The 14581-nt window shown below is 40.6% G+C and overlaps 2 protein-coding genes across 2 annotated transcripts in view; one reads left to right on the top strand and one right to left on the bottom strand.

Moving 5' to 3' along the window:
- Positions 1–4429, top strand: part of bmp2k (BMP2 inducible kinase) — a 65008-nt gene extending 60579 nt beyond the window's left edge. Inside the window, exon 14 of the mRNA XM_010781605.1 lies at positions 858–4429. Within this exon, the coding sequence (XP_010779907.1) occupies positions 858–2275 (1418 nt within the window). The 3' untranslated portion in view covers positions 2276–4429. The remainder of the gene's footprint in view (positions 1–857) is intronic.
- Positions 3916–14581, bottom strand: part of LOC104954486 (progestin and adipoQ receptor family member 3-like) — a 13356-nt gene continuing 2690 nt past the window's right edge. The window contains exons 4-8 of the mRNA XM_010781601.1: positions 12959–13114; positions 8630–8827; positions 8310–8400; positions 7311–7494; positions 3916–6392 (exon numbers count right to left, since the gene is read on the bottom strand). Of these exons, the coding sequence (XP_010779903.1) occupies positions 7352–7494; positions 8310–8400; positions 8630–8827; positions 12959–13114 (588 nt within the window). The 3' untranslated portion in view covers positions 3916–6392; positions 7311–7351. The remainder of the gene's footprint in view (positions 6393–7310; positions 7495–8309; positions 8401–8629; positions 8828–12958; positions 13115–14581) is intronic.

Raw genomic sequence — 14581 nt, 5'->3', positions numbered from 1 at the left:
CCCCCATGTTTTGTGCATTAATATTACTTTTCATCTTTTATTGTTGAGAGTTTTACAACAAAGCTGTTTGCTAATCTGTCATAACGTCATGCCAGCTTTGGGTGGTTGAAGACACTGAGAGGTTTCCATTCTCGTGCTCCCAGCAGGGGGTCCCTTCTCTGCTTTCTAATATAGACTTTCACTGATAAGGAACAATAAATTGGCTCTTTGTGTATAACACAATTTATTTTCAATATAATTGGAGACTATCCACTCGCTAATTAGGCTTAGTCTCAAATGTCGTTATGCAAATCTCTTGGACATACATTTAGAAGTAAGGAGTAGTACTTGCAAAAAAAGAAGTGTTATTCATTATTAACTTTAGAGGGAAGTGACAGCTTGAATCTTTTCAACAAAAGATTTATATTTGAAAGCAATTTTGTGCATCTTGAAAAGCCGACTGCCACATTTCTAAAGCCTGTAAGCCTCCTCTTCTTATTGCAGGGTTAGAGTAGAGAAGTCAGAGCAGCTTTTACGACATATTGAGTTGTGCAAGTTCTCCTTCGCTGCTCCTTCTGCTTCAATATTGGACAAACTGTTGGGATTTGTATTTGTGGACTTCCAAACCAAGTAATCAAGATTTCAGTAATGCCTCATACACATAGGTCAAAGGAGCCATAAGGCATTCTAAGGGAAATGAGAAAGTGTCCTTCTGTCAACAAGATTCTCCTTCTTTCACCAGTTATTTAAAACATCAGATTTAAAAATATCCGGAAGGGTCTGAGGTTAAAACTTAATCTGCACATTCAAGAGAATATTCTAAATGCTGAAAGGCTGGTCGCATGTTTAACTCTTACATGTGTGTCTGCTTTATGCAGGTGCAGATGGGACAAACTCTGAGCCGACCAATGAGGAGGTCAGCGTTCTTGCCCTCATCTCAACCCCAGAGGATCTGCAACCAGTTGCGGCTAAGGAGCACCAAGTGAGCAGAAAGAGCCACTGCGTCCCAGGTGAAGAGTCCGACAGTGACTTTGAATCCGACCCTCCTTCGCCAAAGAGCAGTGAGGAAGAGGATCCGGAGGAGGAAGAAGGCCTGAATAGTGAACATGGTGAAGACAATGAGCCAGAGAACTTAGGGCAGAGGCCTCTGTTGATGGACTCTGAAGAAGAGGGAGAGGAGGATGAAGACATGCACAGCTCCGACTCAGAATTTGACCCCAGCAGGGTCAGGGGCCACTCAAAGAAAGCTCTGGCCAGTAAAGCAGCTGTAGTGACCCCCAGGAGTTCTCCGGAGAGTCCTGCCATGACTCTGATTAGCCCTCTGGGGTCTCCGAGCAAAGTGAGAGCTGCTCCAGCTGAAGACTCTGTGGATGTGTTTGGTTCTGTCCCTTTCCTTGGAGGAACCTCGCCTGTCGGACCAACAGAGAACTCAGACATATTTGCTAAAGCCCCTTTCAGGCAAGTTAGCGACGAGCAGCTAACAAGGGACGACTTTGATGTTTTTACCAAAGCGCCATTCAACCGGAACCTGTCTAAGTCGGGACAGAGTGGCAGTGATGTATCCACAGGCCAGACGCTCTCCATTTCCCCTGAGCCCATTGACATTTTTGGCTTCTCTCCCTTTGAGCCAGGTGCCATCGCCCCGTTCCCCACAAGCTCCAGAAGCGCAGAAGATATCTTCCATTCATCTTTCGAGGAGTCGGCCAGCCCTCAGCAGCAGAGACTAAAGCAGCGCAGCCTACAGAAGCTGTCGTCCCGACAGAAGAAAAACAAGCAGGAAATCACAACAGGCGGCAGCATCGGCAAACGCCACCACGGTACACCAACCGGAGGTCGTAAGAGCAACAAGTCGACCTACCGCACACCTGAGAGAGTCCGCAGACACAAGAAGGTCGGCCGCAGAGACTCGCAGAGCAGCAACGAGTTCCTCAGCACCTCCGACTCTAAAGAGAACATCAGCGTTGATATAACCATGGCCGAGGGGACAGACAAAGGAGCTTCTCTCCCAGTAGACGAGGTTTTTCTGGACCCTTTTGGAGCCAAGCCATTCCATCCGCAGGACGGCAGTCGGCACAGCCAGTATCAAGGACTCACTGACAGCACAAGCGGCATGGGCCCAGCCAATAGCAAGTCCTGGTCTGGCTCACTTCCCGATCTTGAAGACAGCAGCATGGATGACTTCGGGGCGGTGCCCTTCACAGAAGTGGTCGTCCACAGTGGACCTGAGGAGGAACCGCCCTCACAGCCGGGGGACCTCGACCCGTTCGGAGCTGCGCCTTTTCCAACGAAGGAGTGACTTCCTGTTCTGCCAGGGTCTGTCAAATAACACCTGAGCACATTTTCTTTCTTTCTTTCTTGCGAATATCTTCAATCAACCATGAAACGACAAGCTAACAAATGCATATTTTTTTAAAAGAACATTATAATGCATCTCTATTTGAATAACATCAATCCTGTGGAGTGCGAGTGACTGTGCTACATATCTTTCAGCTGTTCCCGCTGAGAGCCTTTCATGCTGCATCTTAACGCTTGTGAAGACGTTTGAAGCGGAGCAGAAAACCTTCTCGGAAGTCCCACTGTGATTGTAAGCTTAACGTTCGACTCGCTGCAAAAAGCTCTTTATGGCTTGCCTTCTCATCTACCAATATTATTTTTTAGCACCTCGAAGCCTTACCTGAGCTAGCTAGGCTCTGCCTTGCCACACAGTCCCTCGGAAACCACGGCACGGACGTTGGCCTTTTTTGTCGCTGAGATTCTTCGGGAATTGACCTTAACCACTTTGTTTTATTCTTATTAGATCTTTCTCTATGCATCATTTAACTCTAGTCTTCACACAGCAATGTGAAGCTGTCATCTTTGTTGGATTACACTTTCTAGAGGGGATCACACTTTATTGTACTTCCCTAAAATGCGAATTGAATCAGGTATACATTTTGGCTCTTAACTGTTTTATCCTTTTTAACCGTAAACTTTGAGGTAAGTAATGTTAATTTTAAATTTCTATTCTATAACTCAACATATTTTGTTAGAAATAAGGAATTAATAAAACACAAACACATTAGATCACTGTTCTTAGATCCCTTTTAAAATCCCACAAGGTGTACCTCCATTTTCTCAGAAAGTGCTTCTCACATTGGAACCCATAACATTTTCATTCAAATCCACGCTCAAGGATGAAAACACAATATAACGTTTGTTATTTTTCACAAATCATAAGAAAAGACCAACAATGTGTAAATCTGAGTGGAACACTTTCTGAATTCCTGTATGTGGCTCTCAAACCCAAGCTCATTGCTTCTTACTGAAGCCTTGTCAAGATTGATACCTATCTGTAGATCTACAGTCAAGAGACCCTTAGCTTAGCTTAGCATAGCACTGATAAAAGTGAAAATCGCTAGCCTGGCTTTGACCAACTGTACCAAAATGTGCTTACCAACACATATAAAGTTTAACAATAAGTACTAAAAGTGTGTGGGTTTTTAATATATGTTTACAGGAAGTTATTTACAACACTATTTCTTGAACTGGAGCAGTGACGTCCTCGGGTCCCAGGGGTTTCCGTGAAACCTCAAGGTGACGAAAAGACTAAAGACATGTGATGGTAGGCAGACTGAGCTACCTTTTAGACGGAGCCAGGCTAGCTTTTTTTCCCATAACACTAACCTGCTAATGCTTTCTATTGAAAGCATAGATATGTGTGTGGCATTAATCTCCTCATCAAACTATCAGCAAAAAATATATCATTTTATATAAATACAAATGTTGTGCAGCAGAACACTGTGTGCTGAGTTGAGTCTAGACATGACTTTAGTCAACTAATTGGTCGTAATTTAGTTATGTATTTTTTCACTTGGTTGAATTCATTCTAGCAAACGTATGAGCACCACTCTTGTATTCACAAGTTTTAAAATGGTTGCTTTTCAATCATTCTTTCTGAAAAACTCAGTTTTATAGATCTGTCCATAACGTGAACTAATTGAGGACTGCCAGAGAAAGAGCAATGGGGTTTCAGGCATTAGCTACAAGGCCATCATTTGTCTTAAAGATTATACATATTGGTCTTTTAATGTTATTTGTTCAATATAACAAATAATAATGCATGTCTTTCCACAAAATATCAATTGGTGTATTCACAAAGAGAAACACATTAAAACCCAATGAGATAACTGTAATGTGTATTCAGGTCATTTGTACTTATAGATGCACTTGTCGGTACTGAATTATTCCATTATCTTGTTCTGTGTGCTCTAGAATGAAGGCCTTTAACACTGATTTACCTTCACAACCTTTGGCTCATTGAATTAAACCTGCAGGTCGCCGTGTTTGACCAGTGGAACCATTTGATACAACTACTTTCCAGCTTTGATTTTTTTCACAAGGGTATCTCTGATATTGTATTTATCATGCTTTACTGCGGTTTGATGCAATAAAAAAAAAAGAAGAGTCATCTCAGTGAGGCTGGAAGTGGATGCTTTCAAGAAGTATTTCAACAAAGCGGTTTTACACTTAACATTTTATTTAGAGTCAAGTTCAGCAGTTCGATATGAAAGGTCAAGATACAAAATGTCTTCTGCTACAAAAGGAGTCTAAGATATTTTCAAAGACAAAATGTTCCAGAGAAACCATAACACACAGAGCAGGTCCATAATGAATAATTTAAATACATAACACAAGAGGACATTTCCTCCATCGTAAACTTAAAAACATTAACTATCACACAAATGACTTTAATTCCAAATTAGATTGCTAACACTTAACACCTATAGTAATTACATGCCATGTTTCAGACATTAAGACTCAAGCTGTCAGCTGTTACGTTTGTGAGAACTTAAACATTTGTATTTTAGAAATTTGAAGCATTTCTGTCAAGGTGACTTATCCAACATGTGCTGAATTTTGGAATCCATCCAATTGTACAACATTGCACAGTACCTTGAATAAGCCAGATAAAGGGTTATTGTGTCAGTTAAAACACTGTTGGTAATGTCAGTGCAGGCAGAAAAAGCATTTTGCAAAAACAAACTATTTAAATGACAAATGTACAATGGCTAACAATGCTGCAAATGGTAGATTAAAGTTGCAATATGAACTGCAATGCATGTGGATACAGATTTAAAATTTAAAATCAGTGCTTGAATATAAAAAAAACTCAAATAAAAATGTCCGACTTCTGTAGAAAGCATTATTTTAAACTTTATGGAAGTGTATTTAAGTCTTTCAGTTCACGTGCACATACAGTTGGGTCTCTGGCGTGCCTACAGACCCAACAACTGAATTAAGACGGCCCAATAAAGTCCTCAAAGTCCTCCTTTAAAAGGTTCCTGGCCTAAAGTCAGAACTTGGAGGCGGAGCTCTGTTTAACAGCCAAAATGTACCACTCCATTTGAATAGGCCTCAGCTCTCTTTGCGTGGGGGTCTATAATAATAAAATAAAGATGTGAGGGAGAAATGTTAGAATAAAACAATACTTGTATCTGGGAGGTGATTGGGTATTTTGCTCATTTGTTCAATACACTGGGATTTAACACTTTAAGATAACATTGCAGTCGGTCTAAATGTCAGTTTAATAATTAAGGCTATGCAGTCCAACACATAACATAAATAATGTAAATCCAGACACCAGGTACTGACACACCTGCAGTTTATGATAGTTTGTAGTAGCTGTACAAAGAGTCAGTATACGTCACAGCCCTGGGACTCGAACAGTAGATCGTCTCACACAGTGGTGAGAAACACAGCTAATGCACACACTGAAGGAGAACATGAATACACTCTGAATGTAACACAAACTGATGAAGATAACAAGTCTTTGGTTTTCTAACTAAACATGAATGAATTACAAGTTAGTTTGATAACTTACTGGAACTGCCAGAACAAGCTGTTTTAGAAGAATCATCACTACATGGAAATCAGAATAGGTTGTTTTGGGGGCGCAGAATGCTTTTCATGTTCTCACAAATCTTTAAAAACAGGTGGTTCATTTTAAAAGTTGGGCAAAATGTACATCAGTTAATTCAATAAGCGCTATATGTTTTATTAACAGGCACTTAAACACCTCTTATAGAAAATGCTACTTAACTTGCAACCTTAATGATTTAAAGCTGCTTTTTAGGTTGTGTGAAATTGCGGTACAAAGGAGTTTTGTAGTTTGACGCACGGTCTGGTCTGGTGGTAAGAATGAGTTAGAGCTGCTGTGACTGTTCAGCTACACACAGAGGTCCTGTGAACACACACTGAACACATGATCCCTTCCATCCTTAAGGGAGCCCCTCGGGTGTTTCCTCCACAGGCAGGGGGCCGACACCCTTACAGGTGAGAGTGTGTGCGTCTGTGAGGAAATGGACTGGAGGTCTGTCCCTGGTGTCCCCTGCTTTCACCTCAACATGCTGCAATACTCTGCAGCCGTTCACCAGCTGAAGGAAAGAAATGGTTTGATCGGTTAAACAATAAAAGTAGAATTTAAAACTGTTACAGCGAATAACAAGTAAGTGGTTTTCCAGACATTTAGAGTTAATGTCTGTTTTTTTTTGTTTTTTTTCCACATAGTAAATTATATTGAAGATAATCTTTGGAAAAGCGTCATTGTAGATTATGTCAAAAACTATCAAAGAAACATCTAAGCATGTCGACGATATAACAAATCGATAAAAACGACATTGTATGGTATGTTGAAAATGTGCACGTGTGCAGACAAAATTCCTCAAAAGTCTCTGCAGCTGTTGAGCTGACTGACAGCCGACTGACAGTCAATCCCGCGGGGATCAGCTGTTGCTTTCCTCGCAAACGCCCGCCGCTTAATGTGACGCTCAAGAGGAACGGACATCTCATCGCTCTTTAAAATCATTTCCTCGTTTTCTCTCTCTTTGCAGAGATTCGTAGTTAAAGAAACGTGGATGTGATTTAAGAGACGTGGCATGTGCCCGTCATGTTAGTGAGGTCTGGAGCTGCAGCGTTCACAATCAGCTGCAGCTGTCTAATGGATGTTTTGTGAGACCTGGAAAGACACAGTTACTGAAGATAAATGCATGGGCAAGTATTTTCTTTAATCATAAGGTCATAGTATAGTTTTACAAAACTTTGAAGGTAGAGTAAATTATTAGAAAATTAATAGAATAGTAAGTCGAAATATATTTATGAAAAAGTCATAGAATACTATATCAAATGAGATTAAAAAAAAGACACTAATACCTTTATACTAATAGTATAGTGTTTCCAAAAAATGCTCTTGCCATTCTGACCCAGAATCGTGTCCAGAGGGAATATATGACTATACTTTTAAAGACCAAGTGGATATACAAAAATAATACTTAAAAGGTCATAGAAATGCTTACAGTTAGTCATAGTCGGATATCCCATGGTGCACAGCAGCATCCTAGTCGTGGTGGGGGGCGTTCGGGCAGGGCTCGCTGTGTCTGTACGCCATGATGAAACATGACGACTGGTGCCACCAGTAGAACATCAGCACCAGCAGCAGGTGCCACACCTGGTGGCTGGAGCCCAGGTAGTTGAGCTGACCTGCAGCAACATCACAGACAAAAGGAATTAGCAACAAAACTAAATTCTTAGCATTTGTCTTCTATGAAATTGATAGCTTTACAGCCGTAACTGAGCTTGAAGAGGACATGTTTTGTGCCTCTGCTCCGACATGTTCACATGCTTTAATGTTCAAAAAGCTCTTTATTATTCTCATGCTGCAGCACCTCTTTTCACCCTCTGTCTGAAACCAGAGCCCTGTCTGCTCTGATTGGCCAACCACTAAGAGATGTCCAACCCTTAGCCTATCACATACAATGTGTTGGAGCACTAGCCAATAGAAGTGCAAGTGTTACAAAGAGAAGTCACTCTGTTACGGAAGTAAACAAAGGAGTCCAATGGAGGCATTTTAGACGGGGGGGGGGGAGTGTGTGGGAGAGAAAGTCTCTGGAGGAAGTTTGGGGATTTTAGCCTTTGCAGACCATTTACATGCACAGAAACCTATATCACACACTGCAGGGAAGGGAAAGCCTTAAAAAGTATGATGTCCTTTATTGTTTTATGTTTCATGTGGAACCTATATGCTGCAGGTCTCCCTTGAAAAAGAGGTCTATGATCTCAATGGGACCAATCTGGTTAAATAAAGGCTTGAAATTAAATTAAATTAAATGAAATAATGGGGATGCTTCAAGATCATGATTTGATCATAAGGCTGTTATTTACACAACAACTGATGTACAAAAGGATGTTTTTCATGTATTTTGTAGGGAGAGAGAGCAGAGAGAGAGAAAAAAAAAAGAGACACACACACACACACACACACACACACACACACACACACACACACACAGTCTCACCTGGGAAGTAGCGTTCAGGAACTTTTGAAACGTAGAAAATGAGTGCTAATGCAGCGATGAAGTACATCCCCAGGATTCGAGGAACAAAGGCCTGAAGAGGAAAAACATCTGTTTAACTAACGTGTGGACAAAACTGAGCAACAGTCTAAATGTCTCAGCAAAATAAAAACAGTTACCGAATTGCAGACATTTTAAAGCTAAAATAACTAATTATTACCACTATTCCTCTATATTGTTTTTTCAAGATTGGACATATTGAATGTTCAAACAGCTCAACATTTAATCAACCTTTCAAAAATCATTCTGGTGACTGTGCTGACCTGGACCAGCTCGGAGGAGAAGCCCCCGGTGAGGCAGATCCAGTGGAGGGTGGGGATGAGGCCGAAGCCCGCCACCAGGCAGAAGGTGAGCGAGCGCATCTGCTTCCACTGCTTGCCGAGGTAGTGAGGGTGGATCTGAGCGAAGAACACGGCCAGGATCATGGCCAGGACCGTCACCAGGTACACCTGCCGCCAGTACTGCAGGGACAAAGGTCAAAGGACAATGCACACATCCTGTGGATCAGCGTCATTCTTACATTTCAATAAAACAATATGAAAATGTCAATAAAACTCTCAAAAGTATTGGAAGTCATAAAAGTATTAATCGTTGGATTTATTCATAAAAAGCAATAGTTAAGAATGTCATTAATAAAAGTTATAATATAGTATGTATTGGAAACGCTCACAAAAAGGTCCTAGTACGTCAGAAACAATTAATTGGCATAAAGAAAATCTAAACTCTTAGTATAGTAACCAATACCAAATGTCATAAGACAGTCTATAATATTAACTTCATTCATGAACAGCCATAGTTTAGAACGTCATAACATATTTCATGATAATATAGTATGTTGAAAAAAAGAATTGTATACTGTCAGCAAAATGCCATATAAATAGACTTATAATAGTCTTAGTACAGTCTTCACAGTAAAATGTGGTAGTATAATGTGCAATGAAAAAGTCATGGTGATCATAAAACATCCATAACATAATATTGGAGGTATTGCAGACATCAACAGGTTTTTAAAAGAGAACCTGAAGTAGTCACTGGAGGAAAACACTATAGGATCGTAGATGTAGACACATTCACCTCAAACTGAAAAGAAACCTTTCAGAGATGAATTCAATAAAACAGTCACAACAGAGCTGGTGAAGCAGACTAAATAAAGGAAATACGGAACTTTTCAAAAGAGTGACAAGCAGCAAAAGAACATGAACGGCCGACAGGATCATTTTAAAATTCAGATTAATCCTTTATCTGTGTTAAATACAAACACAATTTCTTGAGTTTTGACAATGTTAAGGCTTTTAAAAGTATGTGCTTTTTTTTTATAAATGTTTACATGGACTGCCCCCCCCCCCCTCAGGGGAATTCATCCACAGAAAAGACACTGGACGCTGCACTAGGTCAGAACCCAGAGGAGACTGTGAGGTCCACCGCAGACGGATCACTTTTGGACAAAATGTCCTCTCCATTAAAGGCAGCTCATTGTGGAATAACCCCCCAACTGAGATACGGGATTGTCCCACTCTCAATGGCTTCAAAGGTCAACTCAAAGAATGGTTGAGAAACAAACAGATGTGCAATCACCACTAAATGCACTTTAACACAGGGGTATCTCCTCTTGCCTTTTATGTAGCTCTTGTATCCTCTCTTGCACTTTATATGTCGTAGCTGCTATATTGTACTACCATGTCATAAATACTTGTGTATTTGGACTTTTTGTATATCATGTATTTTGTGTTTGCTATGTTTGTAAAATGTAATTTTCTGAAGTGTTTTATGTGAGGGACTGCGGATGGAAATGAGCTCAAAGCTAAATCTGGCACTGTTACGCTTGATACATTTGAATGTTTTAAGTGTCCATCACTGTGCATTGTCCCTGCCAAATAAACCTTTAAATGACAAATTGTGGATATGCATGTTTTGCACACTGGACAGCTGATTTTGTCCTGTTGTTACTTGTGAGCCAACATCACAGAGAACCCTCATTACATCAATGTTTTTGAAATATTTTGAGTTTTGACGGAGCAGGGTGTACTTGTACTTTTTACTAGTCCTTTTATTAGAGATGTGTTGTTTGTGTTTGTTTTTAGAGTGTGTCAGGATGGACCCCTTGTCTTTAATGCTCTGCAAACTAAATCTACCTACGGCTACAAATAAAGAACCTGAACCTGAACATAAGAATACATTTCATTAGCTGTATTCACGACAGTTTAAAGGAGACCTGTTATACCCTTTGAGGTTTTCATTTCCTGTAGTATGTTATGTTGATTTGTTTGCATGTAATGGTCTGCAAAGACAAAGCCCGGTTGCCTTGACCCTTTCGGTGGTACAGCAGTTTTCTGTTGTCACGATTGTATATTGTGCCATCTATTGGCCGTAGGTTGAACGCAGTCAGACAAAGTACACTATTTATGTTGTCAAAACAACAATTTAAAGACTTCACCTTGGGCTTCAGGAACTTGTGAAGACAATTTGTTCTATTTCCTGATCTTTAATTGACTAAATATAAGATAGATTAATAGAAAATGTAAACAATTATTTGTGGTTTTTCTATGTTTTAAATCCTTTGGTTATTTCTCCTCTTCTCTATTTTTGAGTAAACACCTCAGTTGGTCTGGGTCCATTTTATTTATGGCATATGATGATATAACAAAGTTCCTTGATAAAACTGTGAAGATCTATGTGCTAAAAAACTAAAAAGCATTCATCATACTTATGATTACAGTCCTCAGTGTTTCTTAAAACTTCTATAAGTAACTGTGCACAGTCTGGACAGCTTCGTCTCAGTCCCTTCTGTCCATTTGTGTGGATGTAGGCCTCCGTCCAGTCACACATCCTCATGTGACGAGTCCTGCTGAATTTCACAGTGAATACATTTGCACCAGGAACAAGGCCCCGCTCTGCTCAAGCCAAATTTCTTAAGCTTTTCTCCTAAACAGACACCGTGTTCTCTTCTCCAAATCTGCATTTCTTAAACACTGTGATGAGATGAGAGTTTCACTGGCTAAATATACAAATGTTTTTTTTTCTGTAGGGACTTGGCTTGCCACAGGAGTGGAGCCACCCAGAAGCGGAGCCCTAGTCTTGGCAAGGACGGGGAGGGCCCCTTCGCTGAGACGGCTCCCAGACTTGCGAACGTCATATGGTGGGGAACAGGAGTGACGGACCGCTCCGTGAACGCAGCCATCTGGTTTGGGCTGGAGCAGATTTCAGCTGCGTTCTGGGGGCAAAATAACCCGGCGCTTCCAATATGCGGGGGAAAGCGAGCAGGAAGGAGCACAGCCAAGTACTTCAGGAGTAAAAAAAATAAATAAATGAAAAGAGAAGCAACCAGGAAAGGAAAAACATGGTGGTGGGCGGCTGTCATCAGAGGCTGTTATCCAAATGGAGAGCGCAGCGAAGGTGTCATGTTGCTTATTCACCAGAACAATGAGTCAATGGGCACAGCCAGCTTTATTCAATAACTGCTTCTAAGGCCGAGGACATTGAGCTTAAAGCCTCATTGGAGGACGGTGGTTACATGTTAGAGCGATGATTCGTGCAGATGCGCTCACACATTAACACTTCAATGTTAGCTCTGAAGGGGCCCTAATACGCTTTATTGGATTTTCCTTTTCCTGGAGTGGGTTTTTCTTTTTCTATGCATGTAAATGGTCTGCAAAGTCAAACATCCCAAAGTTCCCTCCAGAGGGAGTTTCTCTCCCACACACTGCCTGAAACGCCTTAATCTGACTCCTTTGTTTACTTCCATAACATAATGACATCGCTATGTAACGCTTGCACTTTTATTGGCTACAGCTCCAACACATTGTCCGTGATAGGCTGAGGGGTGGGACACCTCTTATCTGTTGACTAATCATAACAGAGCCGGCCAGATAACCAATCAGAGCAGACTGGGCTCTGGTTTCAGACAGAGGGTGAAAAGAGGTGCTGCAGCACAGGCAGTATGAGAAAAGTAAAGACCCTTTTTGAACATTAAAGCATGGAGACATTTCAGTCACAGTAGAGACACTACATACTGATATGAACCTGAAGATGAACATTTTAGGACCTCTTTTAATTTGAAGGCAGTGAGTGTAGACTCAATTTTCAACTCCAGTTAACTTAAGAAAATGTATCTTTCAAAAGATTGTGACCACCACACATGCGATTCATCCACTGGGAAGGCACCACCTTTCGTCTGAAAGCTTCTGAGCAAACAGCAAAACTGCAGATGAACAGAATCCTTCAAAAGAATCGACTTCATTTAAAGCGATGGAAAAGTGTCAAATGTCAGAGATGTCTAAGTTATTCCAAAGTCATGCTTCGCTTCAAAGTATTCTGGTTCTGATTTGTGTTTAGTGATATATAATGTGCTTTACCAATTGTCTCAAGTTATGTATACTGTGAATCTCTTTTTGTATTTCTGTGCCAATTCAATCACTTTGTATGGAAACAATAAAGTATGTGATCAGGTATGAGGTAGCTGCTGCTGATCATATTTACCACCTATGCTGTTAATAAAGAGGAAATAAGACCCTAAATATGCATGCAGATATTGAAGAAAAATCAAAGATAAAAAAGTCAAGGTAAACCAGAGAAGTGCTGGCTGACTAACTCACATTATTGCAGTAGAAGGTGTAGAAGACTCCGGGTACGTAGCAGCCCAGGATGCCGATGGACACTCCGGCGTAGTCCAGCGCCAGCCAGCGGCGGCTGGTCTTCTCAGAGCGGTGGCAACAGAACAGGTGGTAACCCACCGAACACAGCATACACAGCTGAGGAAGGTAAGACAACAAAGGAAGAGTCAGCCACATGAACATCGAGATAACAAGTGGGCAAATATTATGATTTTTAAAGAGGTGTCTTAGCCATTTTCATTCCAAAATTCAGCCTTTTTTACATTTATTTTTTAATTGGACTTTTAAGACTCTGGTTGTAATGCCTGGTCCAGCCAATTGCTGGATAGATTGTTTTCATTTGAGGAAAGAACAGCCAATGTTTTGAATATGGTGCTTCTGTAACCACTCCATTAAGGTAACACCATGCAATTGTCACATTTTCAGTTTCCAGGATTTTTGGTTAATTTGAATCAACACATTGCTCAACATAAAGATCAACCTTGTTACAAAAGCTTGAGGCAAAAACAGACCTGAAATATATGTAATTAATCCTTATTCATTTTTACATTAAGTTATGCTACAATTTGGTCTCAAAAAGTGACTATGTACGAGTTCAGGCTTTGACATTATATAGGTAGTTATAATTCAAACCTGAAATACACTCACTGGTCACTTTATTAGGTACACATGTTCAACTGCTTGTTAACCCAAATATCTTATCAGCCAATCACATGGCAGCAACTCAATGCCTTTAGGAATATAGACATGTTCAAGACGACCTGGTGAATTCCAACAGAGCATCAGAATGTACATGTATATTCCACTGTACATATGTGCCAGATTTGCTCAAGTTTGTGACTCTTACAACCTCAGATCCAGTTCCTGGATACGGTTCCAGGTACCTGCTGTGCGGACTGCGGCTCAAAAAAAGAGACTTTTTTATTATGGTCCTTGGTCTTGGAATGACCTTCAATCACGCCTCAAACTGACGGCACTTGTCTCAATAGCATGTTTTAAATTGACGTTGTCTGAAGTCCTTACCACCAGCTGCTCTCGCAGTAATAAGTAGTGCACCTTTTTTACTGTCCAAAAGTGCACAATGTAGTGAATGCTTTTTCGTCTTTTGTTTTCTTAGTTATGTTCTCTGTATTGTATTTTATATGTTTGCGTTATGTGTAACGTTGCTGCCTTCTTGGCAAGGTCAGCATTGAAAATGAGATTCTATCTCAATGCTTTTATCTGGTTAAATAAAGGTTTAAATAAAAAGAAAAAAGAAAAAAGAATAGGGAAGAAAGGTGGTTAAAATGAATTTGAACTGGTTGTTGGTGCCAGGCGGGCTTGGTCTGAGTATTTCAGAAGCTGCTGATCTATTGGGATTTTCATGCACAACCATCTACAGGTCTTACAGAGAATGGTCTGAACATATTCTTAAAGAGGACATGTTATACAAATGTTAAGGTTTCAATTGTATTTTGTGACTCTACTGTGACATGTTTACATGATTTAATGTACAAAAAGGTCTTAATTTGTCTGCAGCACCTCTTTTCACCCTCTGTCTGAAACCAGAGCCCAGTCTGCTCTGATTGGCTAGCTGGTCGGCTCTGTTGTGATTGGTCAACCGCT

Source organism: Notothenia coriiceps, unplaced genomic scaffold (genome assembly GCF_000735185.1).
Source record: "Notothenia coriiceps isolate Sejong01 unplaced genomic scaffold, NC01 NC01_scaffold00023411, whole genome shotgun sequence".
NCBI classification, from domain to species: domain Eukaryota; kingdom Metazoa; phylum Chordata; class Actinopteri; order Perciformes; family Nototheniidae; genus Notothenia; species Notothenia coriiceps.
This window is presented reverse-complemented; position numbering and strand designations above follow the sequence as displayed.